Source organism: Mesocricetus auratus, unplaced genomic scaffold (assembly GCF_017639785.1).
Source record: "Mesocricetus auratus isolate SY011 unplaced genomic scaffold, BCM_Maur_2.0 Super-Scaffold_100013, whole genome shotgun sequence".
Classification (NCBI taxonomy): domain Eukaryota; kingdom Metazoa; phylum Chordata; class Mammalia; order Rodentia; family Cricetidae; genus Mesocricetus; species Mesocricetus auratus.
In genome coordinates this window covers 77995586-78018581 of record NW_024429196.1, presented here as the reverse complement: position 1 = coordinate 78018581, position 22996 = coordinate 77995586, and the positions used below count along the sequence as shown (strand labels likewise).

General features: G+C 50.9%; 1 protein-coding gene across 5 annotated transcripts in view; it reads left to right on the top strand.

The window, feature by feature from the left end:
• Positions 1 to 22996, top strand: part of Klhl3 (kelch like family member 3) — a 113735-nt gene that overhangs the window by 27720 nt on the left and 63019 nt on the right. For 2 of the 5 annotated variants that reach the window (XM_040756072.1, XM_040756073.1), the window contains exons 2-3: positions 786 to 892; positions 14746 to 14867. In XM_040756072.1, coding sequence (XP_040612006.1) covers positions 786 to 892; positions 14746 to 14867 — 229 coding nt within the window. Of the gene's footprint in view, positions 1 to 785; positions 893 to 14745; positions 14868 to 19719; positions 20000 to 22996 lie in introns of those variants that run through there. The other 3 variants (XM_040756075.1, XM_040756074.1, XM_040756076.1) reach the window with 2 other exon arrangements.

Below are 22996 nucleotides of genomic sequence, written 5' to 3'. Positions count from 1 at the left end.
GTGGCCTTCCTATCTTCATCCCCACTCACGAGCTCTGGAGTTACAGGCATGTGTATAGTCGCACCTGGCTCTTTAAGTGTAGGAGCCGGGGAGTACGAACCCAAACCCTCTGCACACCAAACACTTTCACCACCTGCTGGGCTGTCTCCCTGACCCAGACGATGGTTTCACTGTGTGTGTGTGTGTAGATTGAGCCTATGACCTTATGCATGCCATGCAAGTGTACCATCATTGAGCTACAGCCCAGGCAAGATCCTTGGGGGTTGCAGCAACTGGAACTTGCTTGAGCTCTTTGGGAGTGCTGTGCGTCTTTTGGTGCTGGTGTTAAGTCCGGGTGAGGGGAGAAAGGCCCCCCCCCCAGTCTGGCTTGTCTCCTACTAGCCTTGCATTTGCAGTGGAGGCCCCTCGAGGGAACTGATCATACCTGGTCCTGCTGTTGTCACACCCCAGTGACACGCTCACGCTTCTGGGCATGGAGTCAGTCCTGAGCCATTCTTGTCCCACCCTCTGCCGCATAACTTGGGGACCAGAGCGTTGAGGATAAATGAAGCCACATAGGACTTAACGGCCATGGAGTAGTTGGGCCTCCCTTCACGCCGCGGGAAAGTGTGAAAACGCTAGCTTTATCAGGGACTTGGAAATGTCACTGAGCCCCATTCCCCACCTGTGTCAGGACAAGAGAGGGCCTCTGTGCCGGCCTCCTATATCGATCGTGTGTGACCGGGGAGGGACAGGGGTGGGTGTCCACGCTGTGACCCTTTCTGTCACCTCCTGGTGTCTTGCAGTAAGCAGCTGCTGTGTGACGTGGCGATTGTGGCGGGAGACGTGGAGATAGAAGCCCACCGTGTGGTCCTGGCGGCCTGCAGCCCTTACTTCTGTGCCATGTTCACAGGTACGGCGAGGGCGCACAGCGACCCAAGGCGTTGGGGGAAGGCTGAGGGTGGCTGTGTGTGCTGGGGGAGAGAGGTGGGGGGGCCGGAGAGGCAGCGCCACTCGACCTGCTACGAGGGGCATCTGCGTTCTGAGCTTGGTACATGGAGAACTTGAGGGAACCAAAGCCTCAGCCCGGCCAGCTGGACCGCGTAATCTTTTGGTCCCTGCTGGGAACAGAGGCAGAATCAAAGGGCTTACCAGTGTCACGCGTGGGCAGTGGCGTCAGAGCCCCGAGGGGAGCTTGTTCACGCTGGTGCCCTCTGACTGTCCGGTGGGCCTGCTGGAGGCTCAGGGAGAGAACGCCCAACTAGTCAGGACTTGATGTCTTGACCCAGGGATTGCTCTTGTTTGTCTCTGGTCGTTTTTCCCAGGCAAGAGCCAGAGGCCTCCTGTAGTCTCTGTAAAGGTGTGGGCATCTCGAGAAGTGACGTAGAGGAACTACCAGTGTCTGCTGTAACCCCGGCACCTGTGCCAAGTTTTCAGGGAGGAGGCTGGCTTGCCTAAGGATCTCGCTTATGTTGCGCCTGGGCTGAGTCCCTGAATCCCATAGGCTGAGCTGTCTGTCTGTCTGCAGTGCTTCCTTGTACCATACACAGTGCTCTGATGATTGCTGCCAGAGGGCACCATCTGCGTGTGAGACGCCAAGCCTGCTCAGATGTCCCTGTCACGTGCTTCCTAAGTGGCCCGTGCTTGCTCGGAGTGTGGGGTCATCTATCCCCTTATATTCTGTGCCCTGGTCGTCTGCAACTCTTGCACCCTGGCCCTCATACAACTGCCGTTCTCATCCTGCACACGTGTTCCCCTCAGAAAAGCCCCCCCCCCCCGTCATTGTCACAGCTCCACACCAAGGCTCTTTCCATCCCGGATCATAAAAACTAGGTGGGCGGTGGTGGCGCACACCTTTAATCCCAGCACTCGGGAGGCAGAGGCAGGCGGATGTCTGTGAGTTCCAGGCCAGCCTGGTCTACAGAGCGAGTTCCAGGACGTTACATAGAGAAACCCTATCTCAAAAGCAAACAAAACAACCCCCCCTCAAAAAAAACCATAGTCATCTGTTTCTAACCTGTCTCCTCATTTCTTGTGAAGATGGGCCTCTTGTTTGACCTGTCTGTCACCATGTCTTAAATGCTCATAGCAGGACACCAGTATTTTGGTAATGTGTGGATGAAGTGTCACCTGCTTGATGATGAGTGTTAGGTGCCCAGGGGACATGTCTTGTCAATGTGGAGTCCACACTGCCCACTCCAGAAGACGGTGAACGTGTGAAGGGAGGACGAACGAGCCTGAGTTTGCAGAGAGCAGTGAACGCACACATTTCTACTCAGCAGAATCAGCTTCGTCCCTACTGTGGCGCAGGGCTGGGCAGGAGTGACCTTGCTGGAAGGGCCGTGGTGCTGTCCTGTGAGAATCCCCCGTGCACTTGTCCTGTGGCTCATCACTCGAAGGAGTTGGTCTCAGCTTGGAGTTGTCTCTCTTGAGCCAGGGTGGAGTTTTTATCACATAACCTGGAAAACCTGTGCTCTCCACCTGGGAGTCTCAGTCATCCTTTAGCGTGGTCTCAAACTCTAACGGCAAGGACTCTGTTTCCTTCTCCCTCTATCCTTCGCCTGCAACTAGTTATCTGGGAATAATTTGTCTCTCTCCAGTAGCTATTCAGCCACAGTTTCAATATGCAGTGTGGCTATTCACTCTCTTTATGCGCGGTTTTGTAAGTTCAGTATCCACAGAGGAATCTGCTCATAAATAGAATGAACGGAACCGTTGGTTCCAACGAACATGCCTGTGGGTATTGGAAATACCTTAGAAAACAGGATCAGTTGGGGGAGCGCATGCTCCTAGGACAGATCTTGGCGTCTAGCAATTGAAGGGAGGAGGGAATAGAGAGGAACATGGTCTAATGTGCTCCCTGCCCAAGCCCTCACGTGACCGTCCGTCTCCTCATCCTTCCCACCCTTCCTCCCATCCATCCACATACCTTCCACACACATTGGTTACAGAAAGAAAAATCAGATCATGGGAGCAAGCAGAAGGTAAAAAAAAATAAAATAAAAAGAAATCCATTCACTATAGCATTTAGGAGACTATTCTTTCAGATATTCTACTTATAGATGTGTATACACATACATATATATATATATACAAATTATCTTTCAATATGAATGGGTTCACATGTCTTTGAATAGTCGTGATTTAATAAATCATGTATTATTTAACATGAAATATGTTTCTTTCCTGTTTCCATTCTGCCTAGCTCCTCTCCATTCTTGGTGGAGCCTTGCATGGCCCCTCCCAACTGTCTTAAGTCCCTCTGTCCCCTATTTCCAGGTGCCGTGCACCTCTCTTTAGTGTCATTGCTCACTTGACACGTCCCTGGCCTCAGGCCTTCTGAGGTTAAGAGCTCGTGTTTAGCGAGGACTACCCGCCGTGAACCGGTGCCCCGTGAACGCTAACAGCATGTCACATATGTCCTTAACATGCTCCGTGCCTGTGAAGTCATGTCTGTTTCCTAATTTCAATAGCACCGTAAGACGCCATCCTGCCTGAAAATTCATTTCCCTATCCGCTAGGAATTACAGTTCTTCTCGGCATTTTCTGTTACGACTGATGTTTCCATGGGAATCCGCATCTAAATCATTACTTACACTCCTAATCATTTTGTTAGAATGGATTCCTATGACAGGAAGTGCTTGGCTGAGGGTCGTGCACATTAAAATCAATCTATTATCAGATCTCTTTGTTTTGTGCCTATGAGTATTTTACCTGCGTGCATGTATGTGCGCCTTGTGCACGCCTGGTGCCCACAGAGGTAGAGAGGGCTCGTATCCCTTGGGGCCAGAGTTACGGATGGTTGCGAGTCACCATGTGGGTGATGGGAACTGAACATGAGTCTGAACCTGGATTCTTCTGCAAGAGCAACAAATACTCTTAACTGCCAAGCCATGGCTTCAGCTCCAGCCACGCACATTTTGAAGACCCAGGAGGCATAAATACTTCATACACACACACACACACACACACACACACTCTCTCTCTCTCTCTCTCTCTCTCGAGTGCCATTGGAAAGGGTAGGCACCTGAATGCTCTAGAACATAACATTTCTTACTCTTTGTTCGCATTTTTTTTTCTGATTTTCCTTTCTGTGCTTTTGGTGGGACATGTCCTTCAGACCCTCAATTGTCCCAGCCTGTGCTCCAATCAGAACTACATAATCCTTGTATGTGTTTGAGACCTCTTGGCTCTGCTTAAAACCTGGTAGAGGCTAAAAAAAAAAAGTCCCCCAAACATTGCAGAATGTCCCTACTTATCACATCTGGCTTTATAGTGTATAAATCCACCAGGAAATGGCCCAGGTGGCTCCTGTGGAGTCTATTTCTCTCAGCGTGTTCAAGGCTAGAGGAAAAGGAAGTACAATGGCCCTTTGACTGAGGAGTGTGACGGACGTCTTTCCTTCAGACTCAAGTGCTGCTATTTTTTTCATCCTGTGGTGGTTCTGAATGGGGATCCACACCCCCTGACCACGCCCACAACAGCACGGGAGACATGCTGTAAACTAAAGGTCTGAGAGCTTGCTAGAGTGTCTACATCCCTCCTGCCTGCAGAAAGATGTGGAGTGTGCAAGTAACTTCATTGCTTTTACTGCTTTTAGCATAGATTGAGCAGGGAGGCCAGCATCACTACACCCCACCCATCCTTCTTTCTCGTGCATTCCACCACCTAGCATCTCTACTTCAGGGGACACAAAGATCTTATGACAGCTGTCCCCCTTTAAAAGGAGGTTTATTTATTGTGATTCTTTTTTTTTTTTTTTTTTTTTTTTTTTGGTTTTACGAGACAGGGTTTCTCTGTTTTGGAGGCTGTCGGTCCAGCCTGGCCTCGAACTCACAGAGATCCGCCTGCCTCTGCCTCCCGAGTGCTGGGATTAAAGGCGTGCGCCACCAACGCCCGGCTTATTGTGATTCTTTTAAAGTGACATGTCTGTGTGTGGGTCTGCGCACATGAACTCAGGTGCCCATAGAGGACAGAGGTGTGGATCTCTGGAGTTTGAGTTACCAGCAGTTGTAAGTTGCCTGGTGTGGATCTGGGAACCGAGCTTGGATCCTTTGCAGGAGCAATACGTGCTTTTCGCTGCTGAGCTCCCTCTCTACCCTCCTTGTTCTCTTTTTATCGTGACCTTTAACCTGCGTTCTGTGTTCTGCTATTTTTATTCAGAGGTCTTTGATGTGTGTGTCATCTAGACACATTAAAAACAAGCCTCATTTTATGGTATTAAAGGAACTGAGGTCTAAGGAGTATGTGAACTCTGGGTCTTAGTCCTACTATAAAATGGCTAAAACAAAACACATTTGGGTTTTCAACCCAAATAAAACCTTGGGAATAAACCTGGCTCCATTCTTTGGATCCCAGTGTGTTGGAGTCATTGATGGTGGTGATGATGGTGGTGGTGATCATGATTATGATAATGATTATGGCAGTGGTGGTGATGGTGATGATGGTGGCGGTGTAACATGAATAATAAAAACCTGGAGACAGATATAGAAGCTGAAAGATGAGATAAGCAAAGCAGCCAAGCCCTAGAGTTTTCTCAACTCTACCAATGCTCAGACGGAAGGCGTGATTGTGTCCTCTGATTGCATCTCCAAACTGCACTGCTCTCCAACAAGCCTTAGACTGCAATCCTGGACTGCTATGCTCTCCTCAATGTGGCTGGAGACTAATTGCCACTGGAGACCCTCTGCTTCTTCCCTATATACCCCCCTAGTGCTGGGATTAAAGGTGTGAGCTCTCTTTCTCTTTTGGACTGATCCACTCTTGTGTATCCCTGGTAGTCTTGAACTGAGAGAGATCCATCTGTCCCAGGCTCCTGAGTCCTGGGATTAAAGGAGTGTGCCATCACTGCCTAGCTTCTATGGCTGTCTAGTGTTGCTGGATTTGCATTTTGATTCCCAGGCAAGCTTTATTAAATCATAAACAATATCCAGGCAATGGTGATGCATGCCTTTAACCCCAGCACTCGGGAGGCAGAGGCAGGCAGATCTCTGTGAGTTCGAGGCTGGGCTGGACCGACAGCCTCCAAAACAATACAGAGAAACCCTGTCTTGTAAAAAACAAAAAACAAAAACAAAACAATGGAATTGGACTTGTCTGGAAGATGAGCCAGTGGTTTTTCTAGACTTCTTGAATCTTGTGTGATAATTCAAGATTTTTCTCTTCCCTGCTTGGTTGAGTCTCTGCCCACCTGGTCCTGCTTGGCAGACTCTCGCCTGCCAGACAGGGACATGTACACATTTAGTTTGCTTGTAGAAAATCTAGAATGTGGTCTCATATCTGGTGAGCTGTGAAACTGTTCTTTGGGGTTTTCTATGGTCCTGAGGGAGGGATGAATTCAAACTTCCAATGCAGAGCCCGAAGACTTCAAGGTCAGGCCCTTTCATCTGGGCACCAGACCCTCCCCTGCTTGCCTCAGGGGCTTTCTCATTGGACAACCCGCTTCTAGGCTTTTTCTTTGAAACCAGTTAATGTGGTGTAACTACAGTGATCCTCTCAACTACCTGAAACCTGCCAGGGCGTCTTTCTGCTACCTTCACAGGAGGTCTGTTAGCACACAGGCAGCCCGGATCCTGCACACATCTCCAGCCCTCTCTCTGTTCATCCCTGCTCATGTGTGTGCTTCAGCTAGACTAACGCTTATTTCTTTCAATGTTTGTTTATTGTTGTTGTGGTTGTTGTCGGCGTGTGTGTGTGCGTGTGTGTGTGTGTGTGTGTGTGTGTGTGTGTGTGTGTGTGTGTGTGTGTGAGACAATAGGTGGGGAGGTCAGAGGACAGTTTTGGAACCTGGTTCTCTCTCTCCATCATGAATTGCAGGGCTGGAACCAGTTGTCAGACTTGTATTGGAGGTGCTTTTTCTGCGGATTCACCTCACTAATCCTACACTGAACTTCTTAGGGTTCTGTAAAGGCCGCTTTCTTCCTCACTTCCGGACTTTAAGAAAATTATTCTATTCTCTCTTCCTGGAATACTTTCCCCTTATTCTCACATCTTTTCCAACCTGATGGGAGCAGTGGACTCCATGACCAGGGAAGCAAATTTGTGCTCATCATTTGTGTCTAGGGCACAGGGATCGCTGCCCTTCCAAAGGTCATTCTAGCCCCTTTTAGTGTTTAATACCATCTGTAGCTGTGGGCTCGGTGCTATCTGTCTCTGTCTTCCATGAGCTCAGTGAGGACAGAAGGATGACTTGTTTACCATATCTCCTATAGGTTGAGCGTGTGGGATGCATTTGATATGTGCTGCCTGAATGTCTGTCCCTCATGGGACATGAATGTTAACATACAACAAGTAGAGACAGATCCAAAAAGATATGTAAGGTGAGTTTCTCTGGGGTATCTGGCAGAGCCCCCTGGGAAAAACCAGGCCTAGGGGTCTCTTTTTGGATTGGACTCAGGGAGGGGAAGAGTTACGGGTTTGTGCTTCTGTTTTCTACAACTCTTTGTCATCAAACTTCCAGAGACAAGCGGAGAATCAAGAGTGGCGAAGTTTATAGCTCGCTGTGGTGGCACACTCTGTTATCTTAGTACCTGGGAGGCTGAGGCAGGGAGCTATGAATTTGTGGGCAGCTACATAATGAGATGCTGTCTTAAAAGACAAAGCAGAACAAGAATGAGCAGGCCTTAGGATGGCTAGTCTCACTCAGGAATGACCACAGCTCACGCCTTCACGAGCCGCCAACAGCATACCTCTTTCTTCAGCTCAGTGGAATCCTTCCCAGGCGTTTGTTTCCTGTCAGCCCCCGTGCAACAAGCTAGATGAGATCCCAGCCCTCTTGCTTCTCCCTCTCTAAGTATTAAATGGTGGTTTCTCCTTAGACTTTTGACCCATGTCTCTTGCAAAACTCAGGATTAACTATATGTCCCATTCGTTCCATTAGAGTAAAACAAATTAGAGTAAAAAATTCATAGAGTAAATGGTAACATTGTATATATACTGAAGAATTTCTTCATAGACCTGAGGATTTAGCTCATTTGGAAGAGTGCTTACCTAGCGCCCAGGAAACCCTGGATCCAACCCAGCAAGGCTCAGGCTGAATACGGTGACGCACTCCGTTAACCTCGCCCCTTTCCTCGAGTCCTGAGAGTTTTGGGAGAAAAACCAGTTCCACAGTTTTGAGCCAAACTTGAAGCAAGCTTTAATTGCATACTGGCAGGAAGTTGAGCTCTGGCCAGGTCCATTCCTGGGTTCCCAGGAAATGGCCCCGACTCACATTTTGCAGAGGCTTAACAAGGGTGACCATGTTTCCCATGAGGTCCAATCAGGGGCGAGCATGCATCCTGACGTATCTCCTCCTGCCCACACGTGATCAAACTCATTTGGCGCAGGTGGATCAAACAAACATGGCAAGCGGGAACTTACTCCTGCCTGTCTTATCTGCAAGCAGAACTCTTAACCTAGAAGGCCTATTCCCCCCCCCCCCCCCCGTTGGTCTCGCATTAACTAGCAAGGTGCACTGCTCTTGTTCCTGTCTGGGTCTCATATTACGTAAAGAGCTATATTTTGGCTGAATATTGGGCACTCCAGGGCATAGAACATCTTCAGTGTTTTCAGAGCTGCTGGTTATTTTAACTTTTTAATTGTCAACGCTAAGGATGCCACTACGCATGAGTACAGATTGGCAGAAGTATGTTTAGAGCCATCTCAGAATTTCTGTCCAAATCATAAATCAAAGTTTATACAGCTTTTTCAAAAGATGAAATTCAGGTCAGAAACTCAAAGGACAATTTTTAAAAGACAGGCACTTTTACAGGGTACACCAAGGATTAAGACATTTCAGACACGATAGTTCTTGTTGATTCCTGCCCCCTCCCCCCTCTTACCTACTTTGTGTTTCTGACCCCCCCCACCCCGTAGCCTCTTTCCCTTCGGGTTACCTGTGTTCTGCTTCCTCCCCTCAGTCTTCAGGGTCCCCCCCAGCCCCCATTTTATGGTGATCTCTTTACGTTGTATGACAAACACCCAGTCTCTTCACACACACACACACACACACACACACACACACACACACTAAAAACCAGGAAGTAAGATCCATATATTAAGAGAGAACATCCAGTATTTGTTTTTCTGAACCTGTATTGCCGTGTTTAATAGAATATTTTCTTGAAAACTTCGTTTTGCTTTTATATAGGAATAAAATCCCATTGTGTATATGGACTACATCTTCAGTTTCCACTTGTCTGTTGTTGGACATCTGGACTGACTCCATTTCCTTTCTATTGTAAACAGAACAGCATCGAACACGGGTGTGTTTGGTGTGAACAGAGCAGCGGTGAACACGGGTGTGTTTGGTGTGAACAGAACAGCGGCGAACACGGGTGTGTTTGGTGTGAACAGAGCAGCAGTGAACACGGGTGTGTTTGGTATGCACAGAGCAGCAGTGGTGAACACGGGTGTGTTTGGTGTGAACAGAGCAGCGGTGAACACGGGTGTGTTTGGTGTGAACAGAGCAGCGGCGAACACGGGTGTGTTTGGTGTGAACAGAGCAGCGGTGAACACGGGTGTGTTTGGTGTGAACAGAGCAGCAGTGGTGAACACGGGTGTGTTTGGTGTGAACAGAGCAGCGGTGAACACGGGTGTGTTTGGTGTGAACAGAGCAGCGGTGAACACGGGTGTGTTTGGTGTGAACAGAGCAGTGGTGAACACGGGTGTGTTTGGTGTGAACAGAGCAGCGGTGAACACGGGTGTGTTTGGTGTGAACAGAGCAGTGGTGAACACGGGTGTGTTTGGTATGCACAGAGCAGCGGCGAACACGGGTGTGTTTGGTATGCACAGAGCAGCAGTGGTGAACACGGGTGTGTTTGGTGTGAACAGAGCAGTGGTGAACACGGGTGTGTTTGGTGTGAACAGAGCAGCAGTGAGTATGGACATGCTCAGTGTGTGTTCAAGACTGATATGGTTGGGTAAGCAGGTAGCTCTGTTTTAATTTTCTTGGAAACTGATTACCAAAAAGACTTCACTTGTACCAGGCATAAATTCACTTCTCCTGCCAAACATTCTCAAAAGCATTTATTGTCACTGGTTTTCTTGGTGACAGCCATTCTGATTGGGTTGTGATGGAATCTCAAAGTAGTTTTAATACATATTTCCCTGATAGTTAGTAATATCAAACAGTTTAAAAAACATTGGCCACTTGTTTCTACTTTAGGTAAATATTTCATTAGCCTACTTACTGACTCACAGTGTGTTTGTATGTGTATATGTTTAATTTGTAGTTAGTGTGTGTGCATGTGTATGTATGCATGTGTGCACGTGTGTGTAAATACACATGTGTGGAGTTGAGGATTCCTCCTTTTTCACCTTATTTGAGGCAGAGTCCCTTCCCCACTGAGGAGTCCAGGCTGGACTTTGAACTTCTGGAGATTCCCCGTCTCCCCTCCGTCTCCTGCAGGGATGCTCTGGGGTTGTGGACAGCTTCAGTGTGGGCTCTGCAGATCAGGCTCAGGCTGATACTTTGAACTCTTTCTTTTCCAGATTTAAATGGTTGTTGGAGGGAAGTCCTGTGCATTTGCCAATAAAGCACTGCTGGCCAATAGGAATCTAGATAGGTGGGACTCTGGGAAGGAGAAACACAGAGAGTAGAGATGTAACGCCATGGGGTAGGAAGCCTGGAAATTTCTCCGGTAAGAGAAATACATAGATTAACAATTATGGGGTAATTACTTAAGTCAGAGCTAGCTAGTAAGAAACAAGCAAGGCCAACAGCTTCATAATTAATATAGCCTCCTGTGTGTTTATTTGGGACTGGTGCGGCTCTAGAACCAGGCTGGCAGGAAGGCTTCTCTCTCAAGGAAAAAGCTTCTCTTTACAAATGGTTATGCATCTGTAGGTGCAGAAAAACTTATATGTGCAATAAAAACAGGGCAGGCCATAAAATATATTCCTGAGGCCCAGCCAGTGTGTCGCAGGCAGTTTCTTGGCATGGCAGAGCATGTTCAGCCCAGTGCACACCCGTGCTCAGGACGAGGATGAAGCAAAGCCAAATGGTCATGAGCCTGTGAGCACCGACAGGCCACGTGGGTTCTCGGTGTGCTTGATTTCGAGCGCCGAGCACGATGGCTTCCACAGCCCGGGAAGCTCTGTCTAGAGAAGCCTGCTTACCTTTTGCATGCCACAGAAACCCGAAAGAATCCGCTAGGTCTGTTATTGTCCCAGAAAACGAACCTCCTCTCGACCCTGCGCCCAAGGGTGTGTGAATACACACAGAGAGGTTTTCATGCAGCGTCAATCGTTTCTATTTTTTATCTGGGGCTCTGAAGCCCTGACTTGACTCCCACAAACAGATTCCACAGAGAGAGGGCGGTCAGCCCGGACCTGACTGTGTGCCTCTGAGTTCTTGCAGCCAGCTGCTCTCTCAAAATCCTGTTTCTAAGGCCTAAATTCTCTCTTTTTTTGGTTTTCCAAGACAGGGTTTCTCTGTATTGTTTTGGAGGCTGTCCTGGAACTCGCTCTGTAGACCAGGCTGGCCTCTCGAACTCACAGAGATCCGCCTGCCTCTGCCTCCTGAGTGCTGGGATTAAAAGCGTGAGCCACCAATGCCCGATACAGTTAGCAGTTGATCCCTCATCAACGAACTTCTAAGTAGCCCCATGGAAGAAGATATCCTAACCTCTGATTTCTTTGCCTGTGCTTGGTTTTGTTTGTGTGACTCACTATAAACTCAGGAGGGTCAGGGTCCCCACGTTAGGGGCCAGGGCCACCTTCCCCAGTTCCCTCCTCACCTCTGCCTGCTGGCCGGCGACCCTGCAATTCTGGGCGGCGGCCTTCACAGTACCCAGAGAGGGGAAAGACGGTGGGGACTCCTGGCCCAGCGGGTCTGAGAAGGAGACTGTGCAGGCAGGATTTGACAAACCCAGCACCATCCATTCCCCCTGTTCTAGAGTCATTCAGATCTGGGGTGTGGTCGGATGGGTGCTGTGGCCTGGCCGTGTGTCCCTGTAGCCTGGAGGTGGGCGTCAGAAGCCTTTGAGTTGTGCTCTACGGAATCACCTTGGCTCTTGCGTGGATTTGAAAGAGAACTGTGGTCAGGCTGTTGGCACACTCACACCAGCTTCTGGCTGTGTTGTTCCTTGTGGTCAGATCACCCTCCATTTCAGTCTTCCTCTGTCTTTGTTGCCTGAAGTTCCCAGAGCCCTCGCTGGAAAGCCCGGTTCTGGGTCAGCGCTGGCTTCGTTTGGTCTTGTGGCTGAGAATGTGGCACTGACATTGGTCTTGCTTCCTGGCTACCGGCTCTTTCTTGAGTTATTATTTCTTGAGTCTCCAGCTGCTCCTCCTGCCTCCAGTGCAGCTCTCTCCCATCCCTGCACCCAGAATTTCATTCAGAAATTTCCATCTGGAGACCATCAGAGAAATCCACAAGTGGTCAGAATGCAGACAATGATCCACCCTGCGGTACCCACCTACAACACAACTCCTACACCTAAGGCTCGCAGAGCGTCAGGGAGGACATAGCTCCTGACACAGCTCCTACTCCCAAGGCTCGTGGAACATCAGGGAGGAAAAAGCAGAAGGGTTACAAGAGTCAGAGGACCAGGACATGTGTGTCTGCTGAGAGATAGTCTCTTCTGTTTTGGACAGGGAGCCGCACCCGTGGAACCATATTGACATAGTCATCTAAGCAAGACCTCCAAAATGACAACACCAGTTGGCATGTCATCTCACAGTGCCCCACCCCTAGGTGAAGAGCTACAGTCAGTCAATGGAGTGTGTGTGTGTGTGTGTGAGAGAGAGAGAGAGAGAGAGACAGAGAGAGAGAGACAGAGAGAGAGAGAGAGTCAACTCAGTCTTCTCCAGAGAGGAGCCCCCCTGAGAGGTTATCCAATCCTGAATGGTCAGCCCTAAACACATAGATGTATGAGCAACACTAACTTGACTCAGTAGGTTGTATTTATATATACACATCTGTGTGGAAGAAGAGGTCATACGTTTTAGAGGGCTTTGTGGGACACAAGAGGGGCTGGCGGGGGAGAGGGAAGGGTGGAGTGGGTGTAAAAACAGTACTCATGTATGAAATTCTCAAGGACAACGTCCCATCTCCTCTTATAATTCCCGCTTAGAACCTCTTAGTTGTAACGAGCATTCTTTCCCGCCAGCCACCACTGTCTCAGCCCCCAAATAACACATAAGACGCTATATTAATTATGAAGCTGTTGGCTGTTTGCTATGGTTTCTTAACGGCTAGCTCTGACTTAATGGTTAACCCATAGTTACTAATATATGTTTTTATAAGGTCTTGTCTTACCGAGATGGCCAGACTTGCGTCTTCTCCTCCTGGGATCACATGGCGACCCTCTACTCTTGACTACATTTCCCAGAATCATCCTAGACTCCTAGTCCCACCTATCTTGCTTCCCTATTGGCCAACAGTGCTTCATTTATCAGCCAATCAGACAAACATATATACAGAAGGACTTCCCCCATCACTCAGTGGCATTCCCTTTGGATGAAGCTTCTTTGTGTGATATACAGGGCTCTGCCAGCTGCGGCCATGTGTACCTCTCTGGCTCCCTCCTTGACACTGTACCCTGTGCCCGGCCACACTGGCCTCTCACTGTCCCTCTGACACAGCGTCCTCTGGGATCTTTTCTCCTTTACACTTAGCTCACATCCACCCCTCCTTCCCACATCTGCCGTCTCGGGAACATCTCTTCCTCCTGTCACCCCCCAGATAAGTGTGCTCTCTCCTGGGAGGCCTTGCTATAGCTCCCAGGTATGATCTGTTGCTCCATCTCTGTGTTTCTGGAACTCACTTAAAGCTGTGGATTCTCAAGTCAGGTTCCCTTTCAACCACCTGGGCCCTTTCGGTGTATGAGCGCTGTGGGGACACCAGACCTTGAGCAGAAACCCACTTCCCCTTCGGCCTGGGAGCAGGCAGCTGTGTAATGTTTACTGAAAACAATTCAGTGCTATAAAGCTCTTGATAGGGCTCAGATAAGGGCTTGCTCACTGAGATACCATGACTTTCACACCCCCTACGGCTAGATGCCTCTTCCTGTCTCCCCTGCTGTGTCTCCCCATTTCTGGGGCCGGAGATTAAACCACTAGCCAGGAGGGTGAGAAGTCTGGAACAAATTGTATGTAGATGGATGACAGAAGTCCTTAAAAAAGGGAAGCTCTTTTTTTCTTGGAGAGACTTCTCTCTCCTAAGCGGACTTGGAATCTCCTCCTAAGCTGACTTGGGAAGCATAAAGTTTTTCTTAAAGCAACCGACCGGTCTCTGTGTCATCTATCCCGACCACCTCGCTGCATTCTCGGATGCAGGCCGCACAGCAGGTGCGACAGAGCGCAAGATGAATGGGCCGCCTTCCTGGGCCTTGGTTCTCTCTGTCTGTGTAAGATGAGGCTGATATTGCAAACGCCACACACCTCTGCGACGTCTGGAAGAGGCAAGGATTTAAAGTGCTTCACCCAGTGTCTGGCCTCAGTTTGCACGCAAGACGTGCTCAGTTCTCATGCTGTCACTGTAGTTCGCGCACATTCCTGTCCCTCTCACAAGGTCTGCCCTCCTTCAGGGCCGGTGAGGAGTTTGCGCACCACACCCAGTCCTGGGTGCAGCTGTCGGTAAGTGCAGCTCCAGGCCTTGTCTGCAGAACAAGTAGCAGAACGCAGAATGCCTACAGCCGGTTTATGGGCGATCTGAGACCCAGGGTCGCTATGACCTTGACGTCCGTGCCCGACTCTCTCGGGCAGTTTCCAGGACAACACAGGAGGCAAACTGGGCCACAGGTGTCAAATCCCATGTCCTTTGTGTTTTGCTGTGAACTCTAGGGGACATGTCTGAGAGTAAAGCTAAGAAGATTGAGATCAAGGACGTGGACGGACAGACGCTTAGCAAGCTGATCGACTACATCTACACCGCAGAGATCGAGGTGACTGAGGAGAACGTGCAGGTAACCCCAGCCAGTGGCCCAGCACCTACACACTCCACCTGCCATTTAACCCTCACAGCACCTCAGGGGAAAGCAAGCTGCAGAGAATTAAGCCGCTTTACCTCCGTCACGTGGCCACCCAATAGGCCAGCTGGGGCCCTAAGTGTCTGTGTCTGGCCTCCGTAGCTGTGCTTTTCAGCATTGGGTCACATGGTACCTCTGTGTGAGCCCAAGCCGGAGTGAGGGGTTGTAGCTCATGTTATGTTTAGCTTATGAAGGAGGAACCACCTTGGTGACCCGTCTTCTCCCCAGGATGCCCTTCCATCCCAGGGTCGAGAGGCTGGTAATGCTTCTCATCTTCTAGCTTTGGTCATGTGAAGGCCCTGAGCTTGGGGATGCCATCTCAGCCAGAGCGTGGGGTTATGATGTCACGCGGGCACCTTTCCCTCCTCCTCAGACCTGTCTGGCCCTTAGCCATCCGAGGCCTGGGGAGGAGAAGTCAGTGAAGACAAAGAGGACCCAAGAGAGGACGCCGCATTGTGCTCCGTTTGGAGAGACAATCAGGGAGGCACTCTGGGCCTCCACAGACGGTGGGGCTAAACAGACGAGGATGCGTTCTGTTGTTTTTACTGTTTAACGAGACTAATGGAATATACGTGATTTGAAGGTTTTTTTTTGGTTACTGTTTAGTTTTGCTTTTTGGCTATTGTTCTGTTTTTGCACAAAGCCACCTAATTTACTTGAGGCAAACACCTTTCCCTTATTACAAACACCACGCACACTCCTGGTAGAGCTGTCTGAGAGGCCGGATTGGCAACTACTTGTCCTTTCAGTTCAGTCCAATGCTCCTATCGCCTGCCACACCCTCTGTTGGGCACTGTAAGTGTAACAGCGCTGGTCTCGTGGTCACATCTGCAGCAGAGGGGCGAGGACAGACATCCACCCAGCAAACACACAAGTCTCATCTGTGCACAGCTCCTTGCAGTGAGAGAGAATGTCAAGGGACACTGACCTTGAGCCCATAGAGATCCACCTGCCTCTGCCTCCTGAGCTGGGATTAAAGGTGTGCGCCCCACCATGCCTGGCTCAGCATACATTTACCTAAGACAAAATGAGTAATTTGGATCATAAGGAAAAGTTCTGCTGTGTTCTCACTTCCTGGTAGGGATAAGATGATAACAGCAAGGAGGTAATAATGAATAGTGATTATTATTAAGATATTAGTTAAGAAATTAAGGTATTAATTTATAAACAAAAATAATAAGGGATCAATCAATAAGACTGTTATAAGAACCACAAAGATATATATATATATAATTTTATCTTTATCTTTATGTCTGTATCTATATACAAATTTATTAAGGGATGCTATGGATCTTTATATCTATTATCCATATATATGCGAATTTATTAAGGGATGCTATGAGGAGAACAGACTCACAGATACAGAACTAGGTATAACTGGTTGCAAAGTCCTTCCGTTCTACCCAAGGGAGCTGGGAACCGGCCACACACTGCTTCATCCCATCTTCACAGCCCAAGAGAGCGCAGGACCTCTGTCTCTCTCTCCTTCTAAGAGGTCACATCCACAGACAAGAAGCCACGCCCTAAGGCCAGTGCCACAGAGCTATTGGCAGAATGAATTCCCACAGCAGCAGGCAATCTTTACAACTCTAGTCTAAGCCAGAGCTGAGTCCCTCTGGCTCACAGATGTGTGTGTTAAGGTGGGTGACAGGAGCTACCGGAGCCAGGGAGCTCTGTAGAAAGTGACTTTGCCATTACTTTTTAAAAAACACTCTGTCTGGGAAGGAGGGCGGGGGAAGGGCAGAGCAGGAGTAGAGGGCACACAGGAAGGGCTGGGGAAGACGTGGAGCTGGCGTGATGACTTCTCCCTCCTACGGGAGCCTTCTCACCCTTCTCCCTGACGCCCTGTGCTGCCAAGTTCGGTCTCTTCCACAGAGCAGTCTCCGCTCGAGTGTCCATTCTGTAGGTGTCCATAGACTGTGTCCTGCCCCGAGCTGCCTGGTCTCTGTGTGCCTCACCTTCCCAGTGTTTTCCTTCCATCAGCGTGGGCATGATGATAGCGTCATCTATCCTGACGGAGCTGCTGTGAGTTGTGAGCGTGCTGACACAGGCCTTAGAGCCGGGCCCGGCACACGGTGCGTGTTAGCACTTAAAGCAGGGAGCTGCGGTGCCACTACACATACACAGAAGGCATTGAATGTGGATGGGGACCGAGGACAGGTGGCCGGGTGGTCAGGTAGCCAGGTTGGGAGCAGGAGCCGTGGTGAAGGATCCGGGGCGCTAACCCTAGATCTAGAAACGTCTGGGAACTCCTCCAAGTAGGAGCATGGTTTGGGATACCTCTTGGGGTTTGCCCAGAGTACTTGGCATGGTCAGAGGCCTGGCCCAGACACCAGCGATTCTTCTGGGAAAAGGGACTTTGGTGCTCTTCTGAGTAGCCAGGGGTGAAGAGCACCAGCCAGAAGGCACAAGGCCAGGGCCCGGCTGACGCCTCCTCCCTCGTGCGGGACTGTAACCCTCCATTTGACCGGCCATTCAGCGCCTCTTTTTTTTTTTTGAGCTACCACCCTGGGCTGGCAGACAGTGTCTGCAAAGAATTTGCTGTGACAGGCTGCTTCCCCCAGGAGCAGCTGCTCTGTGGGCAGGGACAGATGGTGGGCCCGGGTGGAGGCGTCCAGGAGGAAATAGTCACTGCTGCCTGAGGGGGGGGGGGGCAAAACGAGGCAGACCACACTCAGGAAGTGTTTGGGCCAAACTTTGAAGGAAGAGGGGGTGGTCTGGCCGGCCTCTTCTGTCTCTGTGCTCCGCCCATCCCCCAGGCTGGGAGTCCCCTGAGAGATCTGCTGTCAGGGGTTGGGGCTTGGCTGAATGGCCCTGAGAGTGAAATCTCCCTCCCTCCCTGGTGGTGGCTTCCCTTTGGGGATGTGGCTCTTTCCATGGTGGCGAGGGTTCTGTCTGTCTGTCTGTCTGTCTGTCTGTCTGTCTGTCTGTCTGTGTGTCAGGGCCCAGGCTGTGCCAGCCCTCCCTCTTCATCCTCATTAGCAGCTAGTAGGAGACAGATACCACCCCTGTTTACAAAAGGTAACCTGGGTCACGTGGGAGAGCGGGGACCTGACCCTGGCTCCCTCTGACTCACCCTTGTGGCTCTGCTGAACTCATCCCCCCTAACTGAGTGACCCGGAGCCTTGTTTTCTGCTCCTAGTGCTTGATGACAGTCAAAGCCCACAGTGGCCGTGCTCTCTCTGGGTAGGGCCGTGCTGGCTGCTATAAGGCTGTGGCCGGCCTGATTCTCACAAGCTGTTGTGGCGCTACTGTGACCACAGCCACTGTGTTGTTGAGACTGAGAAACCCAGGCTGTCATCCTCCATCGCGCGGTCAGAACTAAGAGCGACACCTCCGTGACCGCGCTGTCCTGTCACCGGAGACTTGTGTATGCTCTTCTGCTCTCCCTTCCCCTCCTCAGCAGGCTCTGATGGGCACGGCTGCTCAGTCCACCTGCGCCTGCACTGAGAGCATCTTTGAGGCACGCTGGATGCCCTTCCCCTGGCACTCCGCCCTCCTCCGTGTCTGGCCCTGCCCCCACCCGCACCTCCTGGATGCAGTTCCAGGACTAGGTGCTTTCTGAGGCAGGGCATTTCCTCTTGTTTTTGCAAAAGGAAGCAAAGCCTGTGACGGGATATCCTCTGCTGTGTTTTCATGTTATTGGAGGGAGAGAAAAAACAAGATGGGCCCAGCCCATGAAAAATGGAGGGTTGGCCATTTGCAACCGAGGGAACCTGCAAACTCCTCATGGGGGGGGCACTCCAGGGTCTCTCAGGAGTGAGGCAGGAAAGGCAAGCGGGAGCTTTTGACCCGGAGTCATCTTCATGCAGATAGGTAGTTCCTGCTGACTCCTCTTGCCAGGACTCTGTCTTCTGTCCCCTCAGGGGCCAAGGGGACCATCCTGTGGCTCTATCCCCACCGTCCACTTCAAAGCAGAGAGTGGAGCTGGGCTCAGGAAGCAGAGAAGAGGAAATGCTCAAGTCCCGCACATGTGGGAGACGGGGGCTGACAGTCACCTCATACATGGGAGTGTGTGTGTGTGCATGTGTGCACGTGGGCGTGCATGTGCATGTGTGTGTGTGTGTGAGTCCCTGTCTAATGTAGTCTCAGTCTATCCCTGAGCATGTGCATGCGTGTGCGTGTGTATGTGTGTGTGCATGTGTGTATATATGTGTGTGTGTATGTGCGCGTGTGTGTGTGTGTGTGTGTGTGTGTGTGTGAGTCCCTGTCTAATGCAGTCTCAGTCTATCCCTGAGCATGTGAGGGTATGTGTGTCCCTATATGATCTGGTCTCAGTTTATCCCTGAGCATGTGTGCATGTGTGTGCACGTGTACATGTGCATGTGTATGGAAATGCAAGTGTGAGTACGTGTATGCGTGTGTGCACGCGTGTGTGTGCATGTGTGTATATACGTGTGTGTGTGTGTGTGTGTGTGTGTGTGTGTCCCTGTCTGACGTGGTCTCTGTCTATCCCTGAGCAGCAGCAGCAGTGCGTGGGAGACGGCTGATCTCTTGCTCTCTCCGTCCTCCCTTTGGTACACTGACTGACTACCCCCACTCTCCTTCCTGCCCTGAGTGGAGTGGGGCAGGGGTTGGGGGGAGAGAGAGAAGGGTCCCTGAGTGGAGTGGGGCAGGGGTTGGGGGGAGAGAGACAAGGGTCCCTGAGTGCAGGAGCCATTAGGGAAGCCTCAGCCCGTGCATTGCGGGAAGCTGGTTCAAGGTGCTCAGGTGGGAGCCGGCCACACATGATGGAAGCGGGGGCGGGGCTGCAGACGGTCTTTTAGTTTTTGGTGTGCTAGGTGGGATTTGTGAACAGAGGGAAGCTGAAAGCTGTATGGGTAGTCTGCCCACAGAGGCGCTAGGCGCTGAGAGAGTGAGCGAAGGCACGAGCTCAGGAGATAAATTTGCTATTGTATTTCTCGAGCTGGTTGTCACGAGCTTGAAAATTCAGGCTCTACACTGTGCTTTCCTCCTGGAGAGAAGGAGTGAAGGAGAGGAGTCTGTGTCTCTGGCCCGGTCTCACTGGGGCTTGGCAGGGCATGCAGTCTGGGAATAGACAGGACTCTCAGTCACCTTGAGAGTCACCGGTAAGACGGACCCCCGTCCTAACATGAGTACCTGTCCCAGGTAGCCTAGAACGGGGGGGGGGGCTCACCTGGGACTTGTCCTAAAACTAGGGAGTCAGACAGTGCAGGAGGATTGGCCAGGGGTGCGATGGGGGAGGGGTCACTTGGTGAAGAGCCTTCCATTCCCAGTGTGCATTCAGCGAGAATGGCTAAGGGGCCCCCACTTCACTGGCAGGCACAAACTAATCTGCTCCTGGGATCTGTGTGGCCAGGCTGAGTGGCTCACAGGTTAATTGAATTTTCCAGTTTATGGCTGCTTGGTGGGCAGAGGTTGCGTGGTGGGGCTCTGGGGCTCTGGTGGTTAGGTTTGGGCTGTAGCTGGGTTCATCTGTGTTCTAAAACTCTGAGGCGAAGGAGATTTTTATCTCTTTCTCCTTTAGAAATGAATCAGTGGAGCAGAAAACACCAAGGATACTGTGCTAACTTAACCCAGCCTTGCTGGGGACACAGCAGGAGGGGGGGGGGACACAGCAGGTGGGGGAGGGACACAGCAGGTGGGGGGCACAGAAGGTGGGGGGACACAGCAGGTGGGGGGACAGCAGGTGGGGGGATAGTAGGTGGGGGGCACAGAAGGTGGGGGAGACAGCAGGTGGGGGGACAGCAGGTGGGGGGGCACAGAAGGTGGGGGGGAGACAGCAGGTGGGGGACACAGCAGGTGGGGGGGACAGCAGGTGGGGGGGCACAGCAGGTGGGGGGACACAGCAGGTGGGGGGACAGCAGGTGGGGGGGCAGCAGGTGGGGGGGACACAGCAGGTGGGGGGACACAGGTGGGGGGCACAGCAGGTGGGGGGGACAGCAGGTGGGGGGACAGCAGGTGGGGGGCAGGCAGCAGCAGGCCAGCTGGAGGGCCTGAGAGCAGAGTGGGTTTTCTAGGGGGGAGATAAAGCTGTTCGTGGGTAGAGCTCTCCCTGCAGAGAGGAGACGCCTGGTCCGCAGGCGCACAGTGGGTCCTTGGGTGGGGCTGCTGATGCCTTTGGGAAGGGATGAAGAATGGGGCACAAGTGACCTTCCACAGCACAGGAAGTCCTGTGATGTCCCTCAGTCCCGTTGGACTAGGACAGTTGGTTACCCCTTGTGGAAGGACAAGGCCCAGGAGGTGATGGGAGTCTATATGGAGGGTGCAGAGATGTGTTGGGAGATCAGTATTTAAATCATCTATCTATCTATCTATCTATCTATCTATCTATCTATCTATCATCTATCTATCTATCTATCTATCTATCTATCTATCTATCATCTATCTATCTATCTATCTATCTATCTATCTATCTATCTATCTATCTATCGTGCCCAGAATAAAAACAACAGCAGACACGCCTGCCGGCTGCCGTGTCTTCCTGGGCAAGCCATTGTGGATGGGAACAGCTGGAGTTGGTCTGACTCAGCCTGTCTCCCTGAGAACTAGGGGAACAGCTGGGAGGAAGGACCTGGGGACAGGGAATTGCTGTGAGGAGCTGGTGCTGGGCTCTGCAAGTTACAGAATCCATATCAATGCTCTGGTTTTCCCCCCTAAGTTACTTTTGGTAAATTATCCTGGCTACCTGCCTCTTCCACAGAGTGAGTGGGACAGCAGAGTCCGGGGTGGGGGTGGGGGTGGGCATTGCTTTTATCTTGTTTTTATGATCTAGAGGGCAGGTTTGGGCAGCCAGGGGAAGCTTGACAGGGGTTGGTAGTGAGTGCTCAGCAGGCCTGCTCAAGCCAGTCTCCCCTGGTTCTTAGGAAAAAAACATTGTGCACACGCCCAAGCAAGAACTATTCTGTTTTCCATGATGCAGAATAAGTAAGTGTCCTGTGACTTTTAAACCCAGTCCTGCTCCTGGTCAGTTGATAAGCACTGTAAAAGTAAGATCTGGTTGTTTTGCCTACTGCTGAATCTCAGAGCCTTGACCAGAGCCTGGCTCATAAACACTGCTCGGCTGGTAGGTAGGTTGAGCTCGTGAGCGGTGCAGCAAGCGCCTTTCTGAGTGAGGACGGCACACTGGACTTTGCAGGGAAGTGGTTCTCAGACTTGCCTAGCTAAAGAAGTGTGAAAGGGAGCCTTAAGCATCTCATCATGTCCAGGTCATACCTGTTGTGTAGCTTAGGGGAGATGCAAACAACATCTCCAGACAGGGAACCAACAGCAGACCAAAGTGCAGATGCCACCCAAGTCTAACTTGGTGAAACCAATGAGCTTTATTGGGGTTACTTACAGGGATGTAGGTGAGGGGTCACTTACAAGCAGCAGAAATGACTTAAGGATGGCCGCACTACCAAAGCCCACCCCAGCATGGACGGCAGCTCACAAAGCTGGGAACCTGGAACACGGAAATCAGCTCGATAGTTTGGAGTCCTTTGCATGGAACTCAGTTGGTCTGAACCTCTTCCGGGAAGCTCGGCTGGTCTCCTCTTCCTCTAGGCAGCACAGCTTGTCCCAGAGTCTCTCCCCAGTCCTTATGCTTATACAGACCTGGGGAGGAAGGGCCTGGGGGATCTGGTGAATTTCAGGGACTTCCTGAAGCTGTTGGGTTGTTTGCTCTCTTAGATTAAGAGCCTCCCTGAAGGGTGGGGTGTTTCTCCTCTCCTTAGACCATCTGCTGTTTTACCTCTCTGCAGACACCTGTGTTGCAACAAACTTCCCTCCAAGATGGAAGGTTTTAATCTCAGAAGAAACCACACAAACAGCCCATACCGATCATAATCTCGGGACAGAACACCCAGGCGTCAGGATTTGTGATTCTGTGAGCCACACCAGTGTGTAACCAAGTATATAGAGCCTCCATGTAATGTATGCACGCTGTACACATGTTCCACGTGTGCTACACATGTGCACACATTTTGTCACGCTGGGTGCGGCTCCTGCTCTAGCAAGCACGAGGTCGCTTGAGGTCTTAGTAACGATTAGGTTTAGCTGCCTTCCTGCTGAGTCTATCACCTGCATTTTACTAGGGTCTTGGGATGGAGACCGCCCTGGGAAAC